Raw genomic sequence first — 21972 nt, 5'->3', positions numbered from 1 at the left:
CCATTTGTTATCTCTTATTTGGCGTTCGGTCATAGGCTTCCAGATGATAACAATTTACCAGTTACCACTATGCAATATGCCGACCCCACGCAATATGCATTATGCAAGTTGGATTTATATCCACCTTGGTTGCCGCCCTTGTTTAAGTTAATGCCGATTGCCGGATCACAACCAAAGGTAGTTCCACCAACTTTTTATTCCATGAGTCATTTGTTCCAAAGAACTTTTATCCAAGATTATGGCTTGTTCCAATGGACATTTGTCTAAGGGCCTCGATGACGTCACTTGGACATGAACATTCGAGTTCTTATACCTACCTATAATTATACATATATTCCAATTCTAAAAACGTCTATAGTACAACTCAAGGTGGATTTATCAAGGTGGATAAATCCACCTTGGTACAACTTATAAGAATTAAGGTCCATGGTTAAAAGACAACCGCTCATAAATGTGATCCAAAAATTCATTAGTATAGGACAAATCTGCACTCTGCAGTTTATCGATCGAAAAGGGTGCTCCGACCAATACATTATTTTTGCGACTTTTTCCTTTCGTTTTTAATTTACATTTAATTAAAGTATGTTATAATAATAAAAAAAAAAATTTCCTTATTAAATATTTAAGATATTTTTTAATAACGCATAAACAAAATATTAAGTATAATAGGAATGTCACACGTTTGACGTTTGTACATTTTAATCAATGCTTCTGATGTGCATCGTTAAACGGTGATAAGCAAAACTTTTTTGTGTAAGAACAAAAAATAATAACAATTAACAGCTACCTATAGCTGATAACAACAAATAAATTATCGCCGGGGAAATAATTTCAAAATATTAACACCGTCATAATAGCATAATATAAGTAATTAAAGCATATAAAATAAAATTAGATTTGTTTTCATTTTTTCAATAAACGTTAAGAAATAATAAAATTATAATTAACCATATAATTGGCATATTTTTTTTAGTAGTATGCATCGTTCTTAATAATAATATTGTGAATTATCCATATTTTGATTCTCGAATATCAACAACTAAATAGCTATCAAGAAACCGGTTTGAAATTTGTCCTTGAATAGTTTCGATTATGTTTACATAAACAACGACGCAAGCAACAAAATAAACCGATGTTTTGGAATTCAAATACTTTCACATTATTAGTTGCCTCAGTATAATATTTTAAGGACTACATTACTGTTCAAGACTTCGACAAAACCAGTGTTAATTGTTCTTCCAATATTCGACAAAAACCACTAGAAAAATGGTGAGTAAATCACAAAAACTAGGATCAATAAAATAAACATATTTTGTTAAAAAAAGTAATTATTAATTTTTTGATAGACGTTAGGATATGTTCTTGTATAATATTTCATTAAAATATTTAGTTTTTTTGACACATAGAGGGTCGTTATGCCACTAGAAAAGTAAAGGAATTTGCAAAATTGCATACATTAATAAAACTAGACTATTTTATTTTATTAACTAACTTTATATTTTAATTCAAAGAGCTATGCCAGTGGATATGAACCAAACGTGAGTGGCTAATAATATATTTTTCTAAAATAATTTTTAATATTTTATAAATAATATAAAAGATACCTGATTATTTATATTATTAAAAAAAATTGAATACATTTTAAAATTGATTTAGTTATAATACATTTGTATTATAACATTACATAAATCAATAAGTTACAATGTAAATTTTACAGGAGAAAATATAAAACTATTTATTAATAATTATTTATTTATTTAATTCATTATAGTAATTAATTAATTTAAATGGATGATCTACCTCAATGGATGATATTAGATTGACTCATCTAAGAGTCCAAACAATGTATAAGGTATATCAGTGAATAGAGCGCAAAATTTAAATCAAGAGGAACTAAAAAACTGGTAAATGGAAATTTTTTACCCAATACACTTTTGCTCTGAGGTACGGATATTAAAGTATAGAGTCAACGTCAATGCAGCCGTTTCTTCAATAATTCTTGAGAATTGTTTTGTATTCATGAAACAACTTTGGTTTAAATTTTCACAAATCAATTTTCGATATTAATCTTCACACTGCCATACCATTTACAAGAGACGGATGTCATATTGTATACTTTGTTATGACAAAAATGCATTAGTATTACTATGAATTGAGCTGCACTAGATCACAAAATGATATTAATGTGACAAGGAAGTTACAAAAAAAAGTATCAAAAATAACACCCAAGTACATTAAAAAAACTGGTGTTCAACGATTTTTAAAACCTGTAATTTTCAACATCTGGAAAACCCCAAAACCGCCAACAAAATATTTCAGTTCAAAGTCCTAATTTTAGTTCAGCTACTGTGCAGTGGCATATTTGAAAAGAGGTGCATTCTATTGAACCTGTAAATTTGAGTTTATGAATACTTTTTTATTTGTGTGGTGCTACAGATGTTAAATTTTAATCAAAATTTTTTTTTAATTACTTATTAACATAATGTGTAATGTTTCAGCCTAGTCTGTTAACAAAAGAACAACGGGATGAGCTGTTGGCTCCATTATTTTCCAATAAGTGGACTATGGTGAAGGATAGAGACGCTATTTATAAAGAATTCTTGTTTGCTGACTTTATCCAAGTAAACATTTTTGCCTTCTATAAATTTTACTGAAACATAAAAATATACAGAAAAAAAAATGTTTCTTTTGAGTTTTAATTAAAACTGTATATATTTTTTTCAGGCATTTGGGTTTATGGCCCAAGTTGCAGTTAAAAGTGAAAAGATGGATCATCACCCAGAATGGTTCAATGTTTACAATAAAGTACAAGTCACATTGGCTACTCACGACGTGAGCGGATTATCTACAAACGATGTGAATCTTGCCACGTTTATGGACAAAATCGAGAAAAATATTTAGAGACTTGTAGTATATTTTAAAATATACCTACTTGTATAATATAATCAAGTGATCGCATGCAAACTACAAGCATTTCCATCTAAAATCATTCCTGTTTACAGTATTTATTTCAATAATCACCTATTGTTTTGAAATTCAAATGGTAATTTACATAATTTATTTAGCTGTTAAAAATAAATGTTTGTACTTAAAAAAATAAATAATCAATAATATGTTTAAAACGCTATACTTCTTGAGTTATTACTAACTATTAGCATTCCGTGGAATGCATTATGTTTGGACTGAAAAGCGTGACAACATTTTGACTACTTAGAATAGTTTGATAACACAAAAATTTAGGCTAATACTGTATACACTGAGAGTGAAACAATTATTCTAAAAAAAAAGCGCTTTGATGAATAATGAGAATGAGTAGAAGGCTATTAATTGCAAAAACAAAAACATGGCAACAACCATGGCTTTTTATTAAGTTTTTAAACTGTTTTAAGCATACGGTTGCAGTTTTATTACATTTAAATAACTAACAAATAATGACTTAGACCTATTAGCTACTAGAATTTAATTAGGTATATTTAAAAATATATTCTTTACGATTTGGAACTTATATGATTTTATATGATATATTTTTTATATATTTATATGGTAAAAGCATTTTACCGGTCTCCTTTTTTTCTTTTTGCACGTTTAAGTGTTTTTTTTTACACTGTTTACGAATCTGAAGTCAGAATTAGGCGAACTTCTCTAGTTCACAAGTTAGAGCTACTTCCACTTTAAGAATATCGTTGGGCAAGACTCTGGATGCTTCACGCGGTGTCACGTGTCTGGCAAACAAAAAAAGACCACGAAGGGGGGGGGCATAGTCCCATCGCCTACTGTTGTATTGGGAAAACTTCAAAGTTCAAGTAGCTGTAACTTTTGAACTAAAGAAGTCCGCCTATTTCCCAGTTCAAATTCGTTTTAGCATAAAAAACCAATTGTATGGCAAACAAAAAAAAGGTATCCGGTAAAGTGTATTTATACAAATATTTTAAAATGGAATTTAAATGTTAATGGTATGTGTAGTAAAAATCTTTCTAACCTATACTTCATAAAAAAAAAAAATTGAATATTTTAATTAAAATATTAGTTATAGATTATATAAATCAATCCCTTGCGAAGTTTTTAATTTTTGAAGTAAATTATTAAAAAATAAATACATCTAAGATTTGATAAAGCCATATTACGGGAAATTTCATTCTCAAGTTAATGGTTCGGTCAGAATTCAGTTGAATTTGTGTATCATAAGTTATAATTAAAGTTCTCCTATGTAACAAGGTTATTAGTATTACCTTGGGGTAAATAAAACTTAATATTAAGTTGACAATAATCATGATAACATGGCAGCCACAATATTCTTCTAAAGAAATCTATTACTGTCTGACAAGTAAAAAACAAAAACCTCTTAGACTTTGAGTAATACTCAAAATTACTGTGTGTAAAAACATGTAATATGTATTAATATTATTACTCTTGAGTAAAAATCAGGCCCCAGGCAAGATACTTATCACACAAAAACGCGGCGTCCATCTTCTTAAGGCTACCCCACTATAATGTTATATCAGCTGTACAATATTATTTTTAGTCGTGTTTAGATACAACACATAATATAACTAAATAGATCTTGACAAAATGGTTTTTGTAAACTGTTTTGTTTACATTGTCAGTGACCCTTTTGATTTTATCTATTCCGTGTAAAAACCATAGCAGCCATATTGGTATTATCACAAGTTTTGCGTTATGTTATCAATAATTCCACAAGTGTTCACTACGTCACAGTATAACAGTAAATATAGCGCCAACTACAAAGTTTATTTTAACTGAACTGTAAATTGACAATTTTTTTTTTCATGGTACGTAGTTGGTGTTGTGTTAACTAAATGATTATCTTAGTCAAATAATTCTTACTTTTAATAGTATGGCTGGAAAAAAAGTAAACTCTGAACCATATGAAATGTATTACAGCGATAATGGAAGCGATACATCTCATTCGTCTTGTGAATGTAGCGATGTCAATTCTAACGTGTAAGACATTTTTTGAAAAATTGAAATTGAATGCTTATTTTTTTTTTTAATGTAATTTGTATAAATTGTTTTTTTTTTTTTTAGTTCTCATTTTGAATGGGAAAATGAAATAAACGACAATGGTGAACTCTTTTATATTAAAAGTTCTCCCCGAAAACTGAATGATTTTGGCAAGCATAGCGTTGAATTAGCTAATACTGAAAAAAAAACTAAAACCACTGCTAGTAAATTAGTTAGGCTGCTAAAACGAAGAAAAAGAGAAAGAGGTAGAAATGATAGTTTTAAACATACTGGGAACACAAACAAAGTTACCTTTTTGGATACACAGGTACCTATAATTAATTTTAGTTTTTAAACTGTGTTAAAAAAAATGTCTCTTCTTTTTATTTAAATAAATTAAAAAAGAAATTATTTTTAGGAAGGTGAAATTAGAGAAGTTACAATTGACGTTGGAGATGATGCTTGTAGTAATCTTGGGAGGAGAGCAACATTATCTGAAAGATTGTTAGGTTTATGTACCACAGTTTTTAAGGATGGTACCCGTGTAATGGTTGCATCTACCATTCCCAATAGTTTTGTTGACAATCAGAGAATAATAAAAATAGGTAACTATTTAATTGTAACGTAATGTACTATTTTTTTAATGTGTATTCTTTATAGGAGACTGGCTTAAAATAATAAATGGAAAAAATGTAACGGCAAGTACACTAGATGAAATCTTGTCAAGTATAAGCCTTCCAACTACAGTAACTTATTATTATTATTTTATTATTTTTTAATAAAATATTTTATTATTAACAATTTGTCTCTAATAGGTCAGATTAGTAGTTCAGAGAGTGTCGGCTAGTTTGGTGGATATGAATAAGAATGTTAGCCTGCAATTATCAAATTATTTACTATCAAAAAAGGATAATGAGGAATTCACATCTGAACTGGTGAAGTGTCCAATTACAGCATTGTACCTGTTAACCGATAAATCTGATGCTATCTATATTTTTCCTAATTCATCGTCGGTTTTCAATAAAATTAGAGGAGCTTTTCAGACTATACTACATATTGTTCCACAGATAGTAAAACATCAAGTTCAAAGGTAGATTTAACTAGACCAAATGTTGCGAATCACTTTTTTTTTTGTATTTTTAATTATAGCACATCAATGTTGTATAATGATCAGCTTGTCCATGTGTTATTTTGGACTGAAGGAAAAGGTACATTATTATTTATTGTACCAAATGCAAAGTAAGAATGGATTGTAAATAATTTATGATTTAGAGTTAAAAATTAATAAGTAAAAGAACAAAATATGAGATTTTAAAAACGTCTATGAAATATTCAAATATTATTTAATACGTTTTTATATAAAATATACATAATAATTAAAACCAATAAGAACTACTATCATATTTAGGGTTGAAGAAGTCGAATACACCTCAGTTTTGATATTAAGTCTATCACAATGTTACTGTTATTTTTTTAACTCAAATTAATTGTGTGGGATCTAAATAAATAATATTAATTTTACAGATTATGTTTAATATATGCCAAATGGACAATAGCTAATATTGTAAGAAATTTATGTTTTTGCTACAAAAATTTGAATAGGTAAATGTTTTCAAAGCTCTGTTACTTGTTCACTGTTATAAATTATTTTTAAATTTAAATTTTTCAGTTGTTTTACAAATACTGCAAATTTTCCATCATTAGATAAATACTTTTCAATTGTATTCTCAGAGCTGCTAAGCATCAACATGTATCAAAATATTGTTGATTTGAAAAAAATGAAAAAATACATTCCCGCTTCTATGACCATTCCTCTAGTAAGAAGTATGCAAGTAAGTTCAAATTTTATTTTATAAACAAGAGTTACATTTTTAAATGATTGATTTAATTTTTGTTTCATAATAAGATGGAGTTGGATGATATATTGAATGAATTTGAAGCAAATTACATGGTTAGTATAAATTTAAGTATTTTTCTTATAATTCTGACGAACTACAGTTAAATAAAAATCAAAAACGAATTAAAACGAACGAGGTTAAAACAGCCAATATGTTAAATGAATAAAATGCACCTCTAGATATGCTTTAATTTTTTAGTATGAAGACACTAGAGAACCTAGACCGTATATTATAATTGGGACGTCAGTGTATTATAAGGTAAAGATTATTTTGTACAATATTTGATTCAAATCATAAATAATAATAATTAATTACTAGGTATTGTTTTAGGAATACTTATTGTCTACACATCTAAACTATGAAGATCATTTAGATATTCATATGTTCTGTCAACAAAAAGGTCTTTTTCATTTGTTGAATACGGAATACCTAGAACGCCTAATAATATTTCAACAAGTGCATCCATCTTCAAGTAGATCAAATTATTCTGTATCTGGGTCCGTTTATACATTGCCTAAAGCTAAATGGTATTTATTGTTAGTTGGAAGAGGATACAACCTGTTGGCAACATTACTAGAAATCGGACACTATCTTGTGTGAGTATATTCTTGATGAATATTTATTTGTATAAATTGATTATATATGATGAAAAAATATATATGCTTAGTAGACATTTTTATTAACAAGCCATTCTGTCGTAGAACTGAAACAAGTGATGGTCCTTGTGCGGATTATGTTGAAGAAGCTGAAAATACACTTGAAAACATAATCAATATGAATATTGATGAATTTGCCGAAAAATGGTATTTTAGCTATAAATTATTAATTCATAATCTCTACTATCTTTTAAGCTTTTAAAAACTGTTCAAATACAACAGCTAGTTATTAATTGTATACTTATAGAAACTACTTATGTAGTCTTCATAGAAAACATAAAAACATCATCTTCTAATTAATTTCAATAAAAAATGGCTAATTATAATTAAAAAATTGCACATCTGGGACAGATTTTAACTTTGTTGTAAAAATGATACGCAAATTTTGAACTGACACCCGGTCATAAAATTGATAAAAAGGTTTTGTAGCACTGCGAGAAATTTTACCCTGTACTGGAAATTAAACTGATCACTGTTGGTCGCTATGTGACCACTGTACTATACCGGTCGTTCATTTATTAATGATTTTAGTTATTTAATAAATTACATGATTATTATAGCATGCATATCATTTTTTTTTAAGGATCGAAGGCAATGTAAATGATGCAAATCAAGAATTTGTTAAAAACTCAACATCGAATATCAGTGGAAATAATAAAACGGCCAATGGTTGTATGTTTGATTGTTATCTTAAAATTGTTTTTAATTGTATTTTTTAAAATTTGTGTTTAAGGGTCTCCAATAAAAAAAACAGAAATTACTTCAATATTAAAACATAAAAACGATACATCAACTTCACAGTTGTTATACACTGGTACTAAATTAAGTGAATAAGTGAAAAACATTTTATTCATATTTTTTATTATTTTTCTTACTTAGATTCAAGACAACTGGACTCATTGTCAGAAACAAGTTTAACAAGTAGTGGTGCACAAAGCACTGAAGATAGTTTATATACTACACAAGGCCCAGTGCTGGGGCGTCGAGCTGAACGCATGATGAAAGCATCTTCATTGGAATGGTCTGACTATTCGGATGATGATTGCACTGTTTCGGTATTATACATAGATTTTTTTTCCTTAAAAGTTTTAGTTAGAAAACTGTACGGTCTCTATGAATATAATTCACAATGAACAGTGTTCACAAGTACTCCAAGTAAAGTGGCTTCTGTTTTAGTCTAACTTAACTAAGTCATAATATGACTTCTAGCATTTGAGACGCCTTATGTCTTTTGAGTTGTCCCATATAGTTGGATGGTTGCTGAGTTAGTGTACTGTTATAGTCTAGTTCCTTCATTTGTATGTTTGTTATGTTAACGACTTTATGACCTTTTTCATAGAAAGTTTTTTTTAATTTCTTCTAGATCTAAATTATGATACTCAAAATGATTTTTCATTGTTTGGTTGGTGCCGTTGACGTTTGAAAATGAAAATAACAATTAGTTGCAATAGTTTAACTATTATAAAAGACATTAAATTTCAATGCCTTTTTGTCAGTTGACTTCAGTATACCACTTGTCATCAGTCAAGAGTATTCAGTTGTCGCTGGCCGACTCTTAAGGCTTAAGTTAAAGAATTTGTTCGCACCTCATACTTTATCCTAACTCTTTCTACAAGTATTCGTGTCTTGCGATTTTGATCTTATCTCCATTCTAACTCTACTTTAACTCACTGTGATGATGGCTATTTGACATCCCCGAACAGCTAGCTGTAACACCGTCGGCAACAAGTGCCATAACACTATCCATCCAGAGTGTGTCCAGTAGCTCATATTCTCTTTTGTTTTAGGACAGTTCTAGTATGTTTGTGATTGGCTTTGCAGGTTCATTGCAGTTGTACTATAAGAATAATAAAAAAAAAATTATGTGTTTATAATATATTTATATTTTTACTAGATTTGTATTTTATTAAAACTATTTGCAGGAAAGCTCTCGATCAATTGATATGCCAGATGGTATAAAGAATTCACCAACGTTATCTAATAAGTAAGAATAGTTATAGATTAAATACAAATGTATCGATTTTTAATACAATTTTACTTGGATTTTATTTCTTTTAAAATACAAGAGGAATCATCAAAATAATATGAGAGCATTATCCATCTATATACTATATTGAATCTCATTGGCATAGCTACTATTAGAGCAGGCAGATAGCTGCCACTGGAGGCTTATTATTTTAATGCTATTTTGTACAGTAATGCGCTTTACACTGTAGTTACACCACTGTTTAATTAATAGTAAATACCTAGAAATGACTAAGAACCACTGTTTGATATGTATTATGTTTTCTATTAATTCATAATCATTAAAATGATTACAAAAAAATAATACAAAAACAATGACAAACTTATTAACTAAGAAAATAAAAACATTTAGGTACAAATCTTTTTGGTTTCATTTGTGTTTTCCTTATATATTTTTCACCAGTCTCGTACTCATCCTGTATTTTTTTATTTTCTGCTTGCAAATCATAATTTTTAATTCTCCTTTTTATCTCTATACTATTACTTCTCACCGCTGACCCTCTTTCATGTTCTATTAAATAACAGATTGGTCAGTATAGTTGAATAGCATTTAATTAGCTTAACAAATTAAATTTTGAAACTCCATTCCTTTGCAAACGTTTGTAATAAGTAACTACTAAATGACATATTAAATAATACATATAAATATAAATAAAATAATCACTAATTTATACAAATGTTTGTTTTAAAGGATGAGTGTTAACAAATTAAATATGTTGTATTGTTATATGGATTTAAATTGTCATACTGGTATAATGTTATGTTCTCCGTCGATGTACAATTATGATTTGGGAGCCAAACACATCGTTGAGAGAATCGAAGAAAAGTTTAATTCAACTGTTACTGTAATTCGCGAAACATTTAATAGATGTAATCAGGTATAAAAAATAATGTGTACTGTGTGATTTTTAGCAGATTTTAACTACTATAATATTTATGTTTTATGCAGGACGAAACAGAAATCAATGAGGTCAGTGTATTGTTCAATGTATCGTCCAACACTGATAATTCTTCTAAAAAATCATCAGCATTTACATTTTGGGTGACTGGGTAAGTATTCTTGAGTGTGCATTTTTAAAAAAAATTGTTTCCCAAGTTAGAAGGTAAATATAAATTTACAATCGGATTTGTTGAGTCCATGTGTGTGCTTATATACGTGAAAAATCACGAGCCAAAGTCATTAATAATAATAACAAGTTGTCTTATGCAAGTGCTTGTGTGAATTTTATCTCTAATAGTCATGTATAGTGTAGTATATTAACGTGGATAATATTTATTTAAACTATTTAGGAAACTATTCAATGAACCCACGAAGCGTGAAATTTACGTTTGTTATGAAGACGGTACACCTCAAAACATGGTTGAAATTGCATTTAAATTGGGTATAAGTGCAGCTGGATAAAAAACTAGTTTTTTTAAGGCATGATTACCTATTATATATGATATAATGTCCTAAATTGTAGTATTCTATTGATTTTATAAAAATATAAATTTGTTAATGTTTGTAATTATTATGACTATTATTTTTTGTTAATACGTTACTGTTTAATTATGTTTAATTATAACTGGACCAATATTATAATGTGATCAAATACTTTTGTCATTTTATGTTATTTAATATAAAAAATTATAATTTACTTTCATATTATATTTTAAATAAATGAATAAAAAAAAATATTTGAACTGTTATCGTTGGCGGTTAATTTTTGCAGTACAAATTGAATTCACAGTCAGTGTAATATTGTTTTAAAATTTTAGTACAGTATATTATATAGATGGTATATCCTATGATATGTTTATTAGGTTAACAAAATAAATATTAATTGGGGATATTTTCAAAAAATATATAAATTCATTTTATGACTAAAAAAAAAAACGTTATAAAAAAGGTTCAGGGGTTTTTGAAGCATTTTAGGTAACAAATTTTTACTTATTTTGGCGAAATTCGGAGTATAACCTTTGGCGGAAAACGGTGACGCCCAATTAAACTTCTTGTCGAATTATTATACCAACAATCTGTTCATAAATCACAAGTCCATGCAAGTATCCGGTAATGATGTACTGTAAGTTTATAATTTAATCATCATAGAGGTACCTCATCAAGAGGTACTCATTGACTTCAAAGTAAACACCAAATACGTGTACAAAATAAACAAAATTGTTAATTGCAACTTCCTTTTGTGAAGTAAAAAAATTTGTATTGTTAGGATATTAGATAAATAAAAAAATATTCACTTATATTATGTGAGTAAACTTAATAAAGTACTCAAAAATGAAATACAACATTTTTTAGTATATATTATGCATTTATGAGTTTGAGTAGAGTGCACTGAACTCAATATATGGAACGCGTATTGCTTATAAAAATGTACCCCGGTAGGAGGCTGCCTTTTTATGTACAGTTATTGTTTTCCTATGATTTATTACATATTTGATACATTATACTCACATCAAATATTATTACAGAACGGATTTTGATTTGTTTTCTACTACTAATGTTACAAAATATTCACTAAAGACTACCCAGAAATACAATTCGATTTCGGTTATGTTGTGCATTAAAATAATTTGAAACAGCGAATGTTTTTTTCATTCGACCACGACGCTTTCTTGATTTCCTCGCAGACCACCAACGGCTCATCAGCTTTGAGGGCTTCCAAATAAAACACATTTGAAGAGGTTATTGCCCACGGCACGCTAAACTTTATCTTGTAATCACTATCGGTCGGCCTTACTTGATTGCGATTGACCGCCAAGTAAAACTCGCCCTCGGTCCCCGACGACGAGTCTTTACGGCCACACGATCGAATGGTCGCCGGATTGCTCTTTGTGATTCTCAAACCATTCGGAGACGTTATCTCTTTACATTCTTCAGCGGTCCATTTACCCCAGTTTAAAAACGAATCACGTACTTCCAAATAACTGTCGTCGTCGTTGTACGTTATCGTAATGTGTATCCATTGCTTATGCGAAAAAAGCTCAATAGGCGAAACAGATCCATTGAAACGATTGGAGTCGGACGTCGTATCAACGTTTACCAGCGAAGACCGAATGCTGGCCATAGCCAAAAACATCAAAATTAATCGGTACATGATCGCGAAATTGCTTTATGTAATGTACGTACAAGTGGGCACAGTCTGTGATTTGTAGTTATACTGAATGTATGCCTGCTGAATCGATCGAATATATACCTACCACAGAATCGCCCGAAAGGCGGAAATATATTTTGTACCGGACAAAGAATTAGTATTATAAACAGCTATATAATTTTTGCTCGAGTGGCAAAAAATAAAACAGGTTAAGTAATCAATGAGACTGATAACTATTCATCTCTATTAGGATACATGTATATTATACTATGGTCTATGCGTTTATAATATTATTTAGAACAATATGAAAAACAATTACAAACAAACAGGAAATAGTTTTCTAGTCAAATTAATTAGTCATTTTTTAAATAGTTCCTACCGATAATCAATAAAAACGTGTGCATATTGCCTAATTTTTCAACAAGCAACTCAAGTGGCAAAAAATAAAATTAGTTTAAGTAATCAGTTTTTTGTTATATTTACATTACAAAATGCAGTAATTTACTCGACCGTCGAATGCATAAAGTGTCCAGGTCGACTCACCGAATTCATGTTATTACTGCGATAAACATATAAATTCGGTCAGCCGTCATATACAAAAGTGTGTAGCTCTATTACTATATAGCTACCGAATTTACGGTATTTTATTGCATAAACAGAAAATTTTATATTTTATTTCAAACGACCTACTTTATGTTATCCTAGAAAAAACGAAGAAATTTGGTCAATTGTTGTACATCAGATTATGGAACGTAGACTTTTGATTTTTAACATAGTTTGACCTCATAACTAGAAAGATAAACATATGTATATATATATATATATACCTATATGTATATTATACTTTGCATTTACATATATTTTTTCATGAACAATTTTACGTTCTTTTGCCGTTTTTTTAACGTTACAACCCGATTTGCAGCAACTATTAAAAATATGTAACTCGACCTGCCAACTTTACTTTACCTTAATGGAATAACGTCGATTTTTAATCTGTAAAAAGTCGCTGAAAAAATTATAACAACTTTATTGAAATTACGTCTTTAAAACGAATAATTATGCTTATTTTCTTCTAATGTTGAAGGTGTATATATTTCCGTGTATTATAAAACCGTGTCTATGTGTCTGTATGTATTTTTACAATCGACTGTCATATTTAAAAACATGTAAAACTATCACCTCAATTTTTAACATTAAAACTCAATTGGCATAAAATAAATTTATTATTCTTAATTATTTTCAAATGTTATAATTGCATAATGTAAAATAATTTAGAACAATATGAAAAAAAATACAAAGATACAAAAAAATATAAAGAAAAAAATACAAAAATTACAAAATAGGTAATAGTTTTCTAGTCAAATTAATTAGTCATTTTTTAAATAGTTCCTACCGATATTCAATAAAAACGTGTGCATATTGCCTAATTTTTCAACAATGCAACTCAAGTGGCAAAATATAAAATTAGCTTAAGTACACACATATATTATACTATGCGTTTATATATATTTTGTCAAGAACAATTTTACGTTCTTTTGCCGTTTTTTAAACGTTAAAACTCGATTTTTAGCAACTTTTAAAAATATGTAACTCGAACTGCCAACTTTACTTTACCCAAATGGAAAAACGTCGAAATTAATTCTATAAAATGTCGCTGAAAAAATTATAACAACCTTATTAAAATTACGCCTTTTAAAACGTAGAAATATGCGTTTTAATTTTTAATTTTCATTTATCTGTTCATTAGCTATGACTTTATAAAGATACTCCTCCATTTCCTCTTAATAATTATTATATTTTGTCGGTTTTCCAAACCCGGTAGCACATAAATTTCATATTTATGTTCCCATTGTCTAATTGGCGATAACATTCTAACAACTAGGAAATCACTATAAAAGATTTTGAAATAATGATAGACAAACGGTTCTTATCTACAGATTACTAAGATTACAGGATATTTATTCTGTAAATAATCATATTTTCAGAGAAAATAAGTGTCCTACGTTAGTTGGATCACTCCATGTATACATATATAAATATAGGTAATAATAAGCTATAATAATTGTAGGCTGCTGGCGAAAAGAATCATTTGGGGTGGAGCAAACACTTATCAAACCAAAGTTATCAAACGTTAATGTTGTATTTTAATATACAACATAATAATTTTTTTTTTTTTCAATCCGTAGATTGGTTGAATGATGAAATTCTCCTCTTCGTCCTCTCTTTTGACGACCTTTTATTGGCAGTCCTCACCCGGAGATCCGAATGGGGGACTCTTTACCTCTACAACCATCATCATTTCATCATTATCCTCAGGAAAGATAATGCAGTAGTTTTCTCTTGCTTTCTGCATCGCATAATAATATACACACAAATTAGCTTCAGTACTAATAATTTTACAATGTATTGTTCTGAATTGGGGAATTTTTATTCAGTGCTTCAGATATACCTATTATTTTACTAGGTATTGTTAATTACATTTGTTATAAGTACAATTTTTTTTAACAAAAATGTAAGTATTTCCTATTTATTTAAAAACTAATTGACTACGCCCATATGATAATAAACAAATTGGTATTTATTCTAGGTAGGTATTCTACTATTAATTATAAAATAAAAAATTAAAATTTATCGAAGTACAGAAAAAATTTAAATAAGTATTTGGAACTGGATTTTTTTTTAGGCTTAATGCTGTTTTTTAAAATTTGAAAAGTTAAAATAATTGAACCTAAGATATGTAAAAATGAAAATTTTTTTTAAAACATCAAAAAGTATATTATATACAGAGTTAAGTAATAAAATTGTGTAAAAATAGTTGTTTTAGGCCATTTAGAAAATTCATCTTTTTAATTGTGGCTTATTAAAAAAAAAAACTTTAAAAGGTTTAAGTATTAATTTCTTTACTATATGTTATTTAATATATAACCAAGAGCTGCTTAACATTTTTTTTCCATATAAATTCAATTTTTATGCAAGGAGTTATTCTTGGCGTTGTAAATATCTAAATTATTAAATACAAACTATGGTTCATACAGATTCATTATTTTCTTATCTTAGTTGCTTTACAACCCAACATTAAATATTTTTTTTACATAAATTAAAAATATTTAATTATATTTCAATTCACTATTATATTTAACCTTTTAAATCATATTTCATATAAACTATATTTTGGTGCGCACTAATATTAAATATTATTACAGAACGGATTTTAATTTGTTTTCTATTTCTTTCAGAGCTTGTTCAAAAGATCTCCGCTTATATCTGAATCTGTACCAACAAAACTTACCCACGATGAACTAGAATATAGTTAGATGATTTGAAAAAAAAAATGGTTAATTTATTATTTAGTTGTCTATTTAATCAAACAAATATTATAACTATTACAAAAATATATTTTTTTTAACAAGACGTATTCACTAAAGACTACATTAATGCCCGAAAATATCGTTTTTGTTGAACAAACTATTCACTAAAGACTACCCAGAAATACAATTCGATTTCGGTTATGTTGTGCATTAAAATAATTTGTAACAGTGAATGTTTTTTTCATTCGACCACGACGCTTTCTTGATTTCCTCGCAGTATACCAGTGGATCCTTTTTAAGGGCTTCCAACTCAAACACATTTGAACCGATGCCCCACGGCACATCAAACTTTACCTTGTAATCAAAAGACAACTTTTGATGTACATCCAACCACGACTGTACATCATCACGATTGACCGCCAAGTAAAACACGCCCTTGGTACCAGATGATGCGCTTTTACGGCCACACGGTCGAATGGTCACCGGATTATGTTCTGTGATTATCAAACCATTTGGAGACGTTATCTCCTCACAATCTGAATCTGCTTCATGTACTTCCAAATAACTTTCGTCGCCGTTGTACGTTATCGTAACATGTATCCATTGCTTATGCGCTATAGGTTGAATAGGTGAAACAGATCCATTGAAACGATTGGAGTCGGACGTCGTATCCACGGTTACCAGCGAAGACCGAACGCTGGCTATAGCCAAAAACATCAAAATTAATCGGTACATGATTGCGAAATTGCTTTATGAAATGTACGTACAACAAGTGGGCACTGTCTGTAATTTGTAGCTAAGCTGAATGTATGACTGCTGAACCGATCGAATATATACCACGAAATTGCCGGTTTCGTGGTACCTAATCGATTTTTTATTTTGTAACGGACAAAGAGTTATAAACGGCTAATTAATTTTTGCTCAAGTGGCAAAAAATAAAAATTAGTTTAATTAATCAATTTGTTGTTATTTTTACATTAAAAAATGTAGTAATTTACTCGACCGTCGTATGCATAAAGGGTTAATCTCACCGAATTTTGTTTAGGTCGACTCATCGAATTCAAGTTATTATAGTGATAGACATATAAATTCGGTCAGCCGACGTATACAAAATTGTGTAGCTACCGAATTTACGTTATGTTAGCAAAACCGTAGAAATTAGATCGGCCGTGATTTTTATTAACTGATTATTATTCATAACTTTTAGGAGACATATATGTATTTATGTATATTATATATTGCGCTAAAAATAATTATTACAACCTTATTAAAATTATGCCTTTTAAAAAGAATAAATATAGTTAATTTTTTTCTAATGTTGAGAGTCTGTACCGGGTGATTGGTTAACTATGACCAGTCAATAACTTAGAAGATATTAGACTTTTTTAATTATTTTTTTTTATAATTGTATTGTTATTAGCTGGGACAAATTTAATATATTTTTTTAATATTATAACTCCGTCCCTTATATATTTGATTTACTTTTTGAATTTAGAATAATTTGCTGAATTATTTGACTGGTCGACAGCCAGTTTTGAATAATTAGTTTTCAAGTTATTCAATTTTAAAAGTTATGACGGGAGGGGAACGGGTGGTTAAGTAATGCGCGCAGATAAAAACATCTCTACTCCCCACCCTTACACCCGTTTAAAATTTTAAACTTGAATGACTTTAAATCTAATTATCCAAAACTGGTTATCGACCAGTCAAAATGTTCAGCAAATTTTTCTTAATTTAAAAAGTTAATAAAATGTAACTATGATAAAACTATCACCTCAATTGGCATAAAATAAATTAATATTCTTAATTATTTTCAAGTGTTATAATTGCATAATATAAAATAATTTAGAACAATATGAAAAAAAAAATACAAATAAATAGGTAATAGTTTTCTAGTCAAATTAATTCATCATTCTCTAAATAGTTCCTATCGATATTAAAAAAAACGTGTGCATATTGCCTTATTTTTAGCAATGCAACTCATGTGGCAAAATATAAAATTAGTTTAAATATTCAGTATTTTGTTATATTTACATTAAAAAATGTAGTCATTTACTTGACCGTCGAATGCATTAAGTGTTTAGGTTGACCTACCGAATTTATGTTATTATAGCAATAAACATATAAATTCAGTCAGCCGTCGTATACAAAAGTGTGTAGCTTTAGCTTCTGAATTTCCGTTATTTAAGTGAAAACGTAGAAACTTGATCGGCTGTGATATACAAATGTGTGCATTTTCACCTACCGAATTTTTAAATTTTATTGCATAAAGAGATATGTTATACACTATCGAATATATATTTTAGTTCTAACGACCTACTTGGTGTTATTTTAGTGAAAACGTAGAAACTTCTTTAATTGTTGTGTATGAAATCAAATGGATCTCAGACTTTTGATTTTCAACATAGTTTGACCTTATCTTAACTATTAAGATACACATATGTATACACCTATATGTATATTATACTATGCGTTTGTATATATTTTTTCATGAACAATTTTAAGTTCTTTTGTCGTTTTTAAAACGTTAAAACTCGATTTGCAGAAACTTTAAAAAATATGTAATTCTACCTGCCAACTTATTTTACCCTAATTTCTGTGTCAAAACTGTTGAAATAGCAAAAAATTATTTATATTTTATTCTTCATAGAATTTAAGTACGCATAAATATTGTTAAGATAGACTTGTTGTCTTAGTTAGCATAATATTATGGCGTGATCTATATTAACCAATCAAGGTGTTTAAAGTAAATTGCGTTTTAACTGACGTCAATAGTAATATTGCAACGTGTACAATATTCGAGCTAGAATATTTTAGCATACTTTTACTGTTCGTATGAACACATTAAACTAAGTAACAATAGTCAATACTATGAAATGTATACATTATAGACTTAATGTGGTAATATAATAAAGAGTTAATAAATAAATACGGCTTTTAATAACTAAAAATACTTAAAACTTAAAGCATTACAATTTTAAATTATAAAAATGAAAATTTATTTTAGTGCCCAAACATTGGATGGACGTATTTCTTATAGAATCCTTTATTATCTAAACATTTTTATAAACACAATAGATGCCTATTAAAGATGTTGTTAGACATCTCATATACCTAACCTAATCAGTTCGAATAAATGCTAAAATAGTTTCTGTATATTATATTCTGTATTCTGTACATATTATCTATTAACTGTATGTAATACAATGTTATACTAAAAAAACATATCGATACTACAGAAAACACACAAGGTGGATTGATATTAATCTACAATCGTAATTGTGGGGCGAAAACATACTATTGGCAGGGCCGGCGTTATGAAATATTGACGGGGAGGTGTTATCAAGTATTTGCCGGCTGAAAAATGTTTGACCTGTAATTTCTTAAAACTAAAATATTTAAATATACATTTTAAAAATCCTGTTTTTCTGTACGATAGTTAAGGGGCACTACAATAGCTTAAGAAAAAAATTATGATTTAATAAATATTAAAAAAAAAATAAAAAATAAAACTAAAACAACATTTGAACGGTTCTATGCACAGTTATAAGATTTGTTACCTGTACATCATAAAGGACTATTTAAAGTTCTAAAAATATAAGTCGTGTTCAAACCTACGAAGTCCGTAGGTATGCCTTTTGATTAAATAAAACAAAAATTTACTTTTGGTAAGTCTAGGTTATCTGTTGCTACAACTACTTTTTCTTTTTCTGTCTCATATAAAGTTTCTTTAAGCTTATTGGTTGTTTTCTCTACATTTCTTCTCTAACATAGTTTGTTTAAGGGGGCTCTACACTATCATTTATTAAGGCGCACTGTATAGGCAATTTTTTATTAAACTTAACATTAAGCTAAAATGTTTAAACATACATATTATCATAGAAATGAAGTATCTATTTTGATAATTTTTTTTTCTTTAAACTTTTATAGCGCATATAGGATCTATTTTTGTACAAAATCACATGTTTCTACTTCAAACGTATTGTCCTTAAGAATAATGGATTTAAGTTTTTAAAAAACATTTGAATTGTTCACAACATTATCAAGGCATCGGCCGTGGCAAAATTTAAAAATTATTTTTAGTGTATTAATTATTTCAATATCAAAAAATGCAAACTTTAACTTTTTTAAATGAAAATAGTTTTAAAATTGTGCCACGACCGATGCCTTAAAAATGTTTTGAAGAACTCAAATATTTTTTCAAAACCTAAATCGGAGTATTCTTAGGAACAGTACATTTGAATTAGAGTGAGTTGTTTTCGACCAAAAGTACGTAGGCGTAGAAGCCCCTAAAGGGTTATATTTAATAAAATTTTACTTGGTGATAGATACACTACCTACTTATAATTCAAATGCATACACTAAAACAACAATACATTTTATATTTTTATACTATTAAAAAAAAATAATACCGGGTACACAATTTATTATCAAAAATGAACACAAATTTACCTCAACACAGTTATTATATTAGGTTTATAGTTTTTTATGTTAAAATATGTTTATTTGTTACAATATCAGTGAAGCCTAAAATATACCAAAAATATACCGTATGCATACCGTTTCCGCAATTTGTGTTCAGCCATTAACGTCTCCGATTTCTGTCTCGATATATTGAATTTTTGACGTACGACAGACTTTACTCTTGGTACTATCTGATGGAGCTATTCTTTTGTTCATATAATGTCGGTTTGCATATTTATAGGACCTTTCATATACTTCATTTTGTTTGAAATATTAAAAATTAATGTATGGAAAATGTATTTTACATTTAATAATAATAAACAATATGTAACTGTAATGTAATGCATAGTAATAATGAACTTTGTTTTGTGTCATTTCCATTATTTTAAAATGCATCACCGCAATTATTATATGTATTACCTACACTGTGTACGTACAGTTTTGAGTTTTAATACGTTACTTTCCTAACCTATTACTTGCTCAAAAGACATAACACATGACAGATGTTCCCAACACCCACTTTGTTCTGTCATAAGGTGACATAAGGATATTATAAATACATTATAATATAAATTTGATCGAATCAGCAATACTGAAGCTACTAAATACTAGATAGCAATTTTTTTCCGGTTAATATGTTATGGAGTTATATGATGTTATATGAGTTCTAACTACTGGCAAATTTTCTACTTAAAGATCTTAAAATTACGGCTAAAAAACCAGAAAAACAAAAAAACTTGCAGGGGATGGGAAATGGGTATAATTTAAATTTGATACAACTGACGTGTGCAAGGATACTAAATAAATATTCCTTATAAATTTCAACTCGATCTAACAATTTTTTTTCAAAATTATAGTCAGTAAAAGTTAAAACTTTAAAATTCGAATAGTTTTTTTTGGTTTTCAAAATATTGAGGGTGAAGAAATTTTTTTTTTCAATTTTTATCCACCTTATAGTAACAACTAGATGCAATTTGTGATTTATAGAGTTGTTACTCGAAGGGGTTGGTTCAGTATTAAAAAAAGTTACAGTGTATACAGAAACAAAAATGCCCACATCATGGTAAACCCAATAGCATCTCTGATTTGTATCAAAGCTAAAAGGCGTATACCCATTACCCAGGAATTTATTTACCAATACACCATAGTATACATAGTTATTTACAGTTATGTAGCTTTCGTTTTAAGGGTGACGATTTAGTTCAAAACCACACTTTTAACTTTGCGAGGAGTTATTCTTGGTGTTGTAAGTATCTAAATTACTTAATACAAACTATGGTTCATACAGATTCATCATTTTCTAATCTTAGTAGCTTTACAGACTAACATTTTATATTTTTATTACACAAATTTAAAATATTTCATTATGTTTCAATTGACTATTATAGTTAAACTTTTAACTCAATTTGTATAAAAACTATAATTTGATGGGCACTAATATCAAATGTTATTACAGAACGTATTTCAATTTGTTTTATATTTCTTTCAGAGCATGTTTAAAAGATCTACGCTTAGAACCGAATTTGTACCAACAATATTTACCCATGATGACCTAAAATATAATTAGAAA

The 21972-nt window shown here is 28.3% G+C and overlaps 2 protein-coding genes across 5 annotated transcripts; both read left to right on the top strand.

Annotated features, from left to right (window-relative positions):
* The first annotated feature begins 992 nt into the window (after window positions 1-992).
* Window positions 993-3127, top strand: LOC126839432 (pterin-4-alpha-carbinolamine dehydratase-like). Its single transcript, XM_050574783.1, has 3 exons — window positions 993-1269; window positions 2499-2621; window positions 2725-3127. Exons 1-3 carry the CDS (start codon window positions 1267-1269, stop codon window positions 2899-2901), a joined length of 303 nt encoding a protein of 100 aa, XP_050430740.1. The 5' UTR covers window positions 993-1266; the 3' UTR covers window positions 2902-3127.
* Window positions 3128-4564: 1437 nt separating this feature from the next.
* Window positions 4565-11090, top strand: LOC126838883 (protein inturned). Of its 4 annotated transcripts, none has more exons than XM_050573657.1 (20): window positions 4565-4723; window positions 4799-4962; window positions 5047-5290; window positions 5381-5567; window positions 5623-5708; window positions 5778-6052; window positions 6112-6201; window positions 6487-6564; window positions 6632-6794; window positions 6869-6913; window positions 7059-7118; window positions 7191-7456; window positions 7562-7663; window positions 8100-8188; window positions 8250-8330; window positions 8396-8571; window positions 9439-9500; window positions 10233-10419; window positions 10491-10591; window positions 10832-11090. In XM_050573657.1, exons 2-20 carry the CDS (start codon window positions 4856-4858, stop codon window positions 10941-10943), a joined length of 2511 nt encoding a protein of 836 aa, XP_050429614.1. In that variant the 5' UTR covers window positions 4565-4723; window positions 4799-4855; the 3' UTR covers window positions 10944-11090. The 4 variants fall into 4 exon arrangements, with proteins under 4 accessions (XP_050429614.1, XP_050429616.1, XP_050429615.1 ...); XM_050573659.1 differs by having other exon boundaries at window positions 4565-4962; window positions 7191-7332; window positions 7402-7456; XM_050573658.1 differs by having other exon boundaries at window positions 4566-4962; window positions 8100-8185.
* The last annotated feature ends 10882 nt before the right edge of the window (window positions 11091-21972 follow it).

This window comes from Adelges cooleyi, unplaced genomic scaffold, assembly GCF_023614345.1.
Source record: "Adelges cooleyi isolate 19-005CV unplaced genomic scaffold, UGA_ACOO_1.1 ACOO_flye_CR_arks_rails_tigmint_CR_PRNA_30, whole genome shotgun sequence".
NCBI lineage: Eukaryota > Metazoa > Arthropoda > Insecta > Hemiptera > Adelgidae > Adelges > Adelges cooleyi.
Note: the sequence above shows the minus strand (reverse complement) of the source record. Positions and strands in the feature narration are given on the sequence as shown.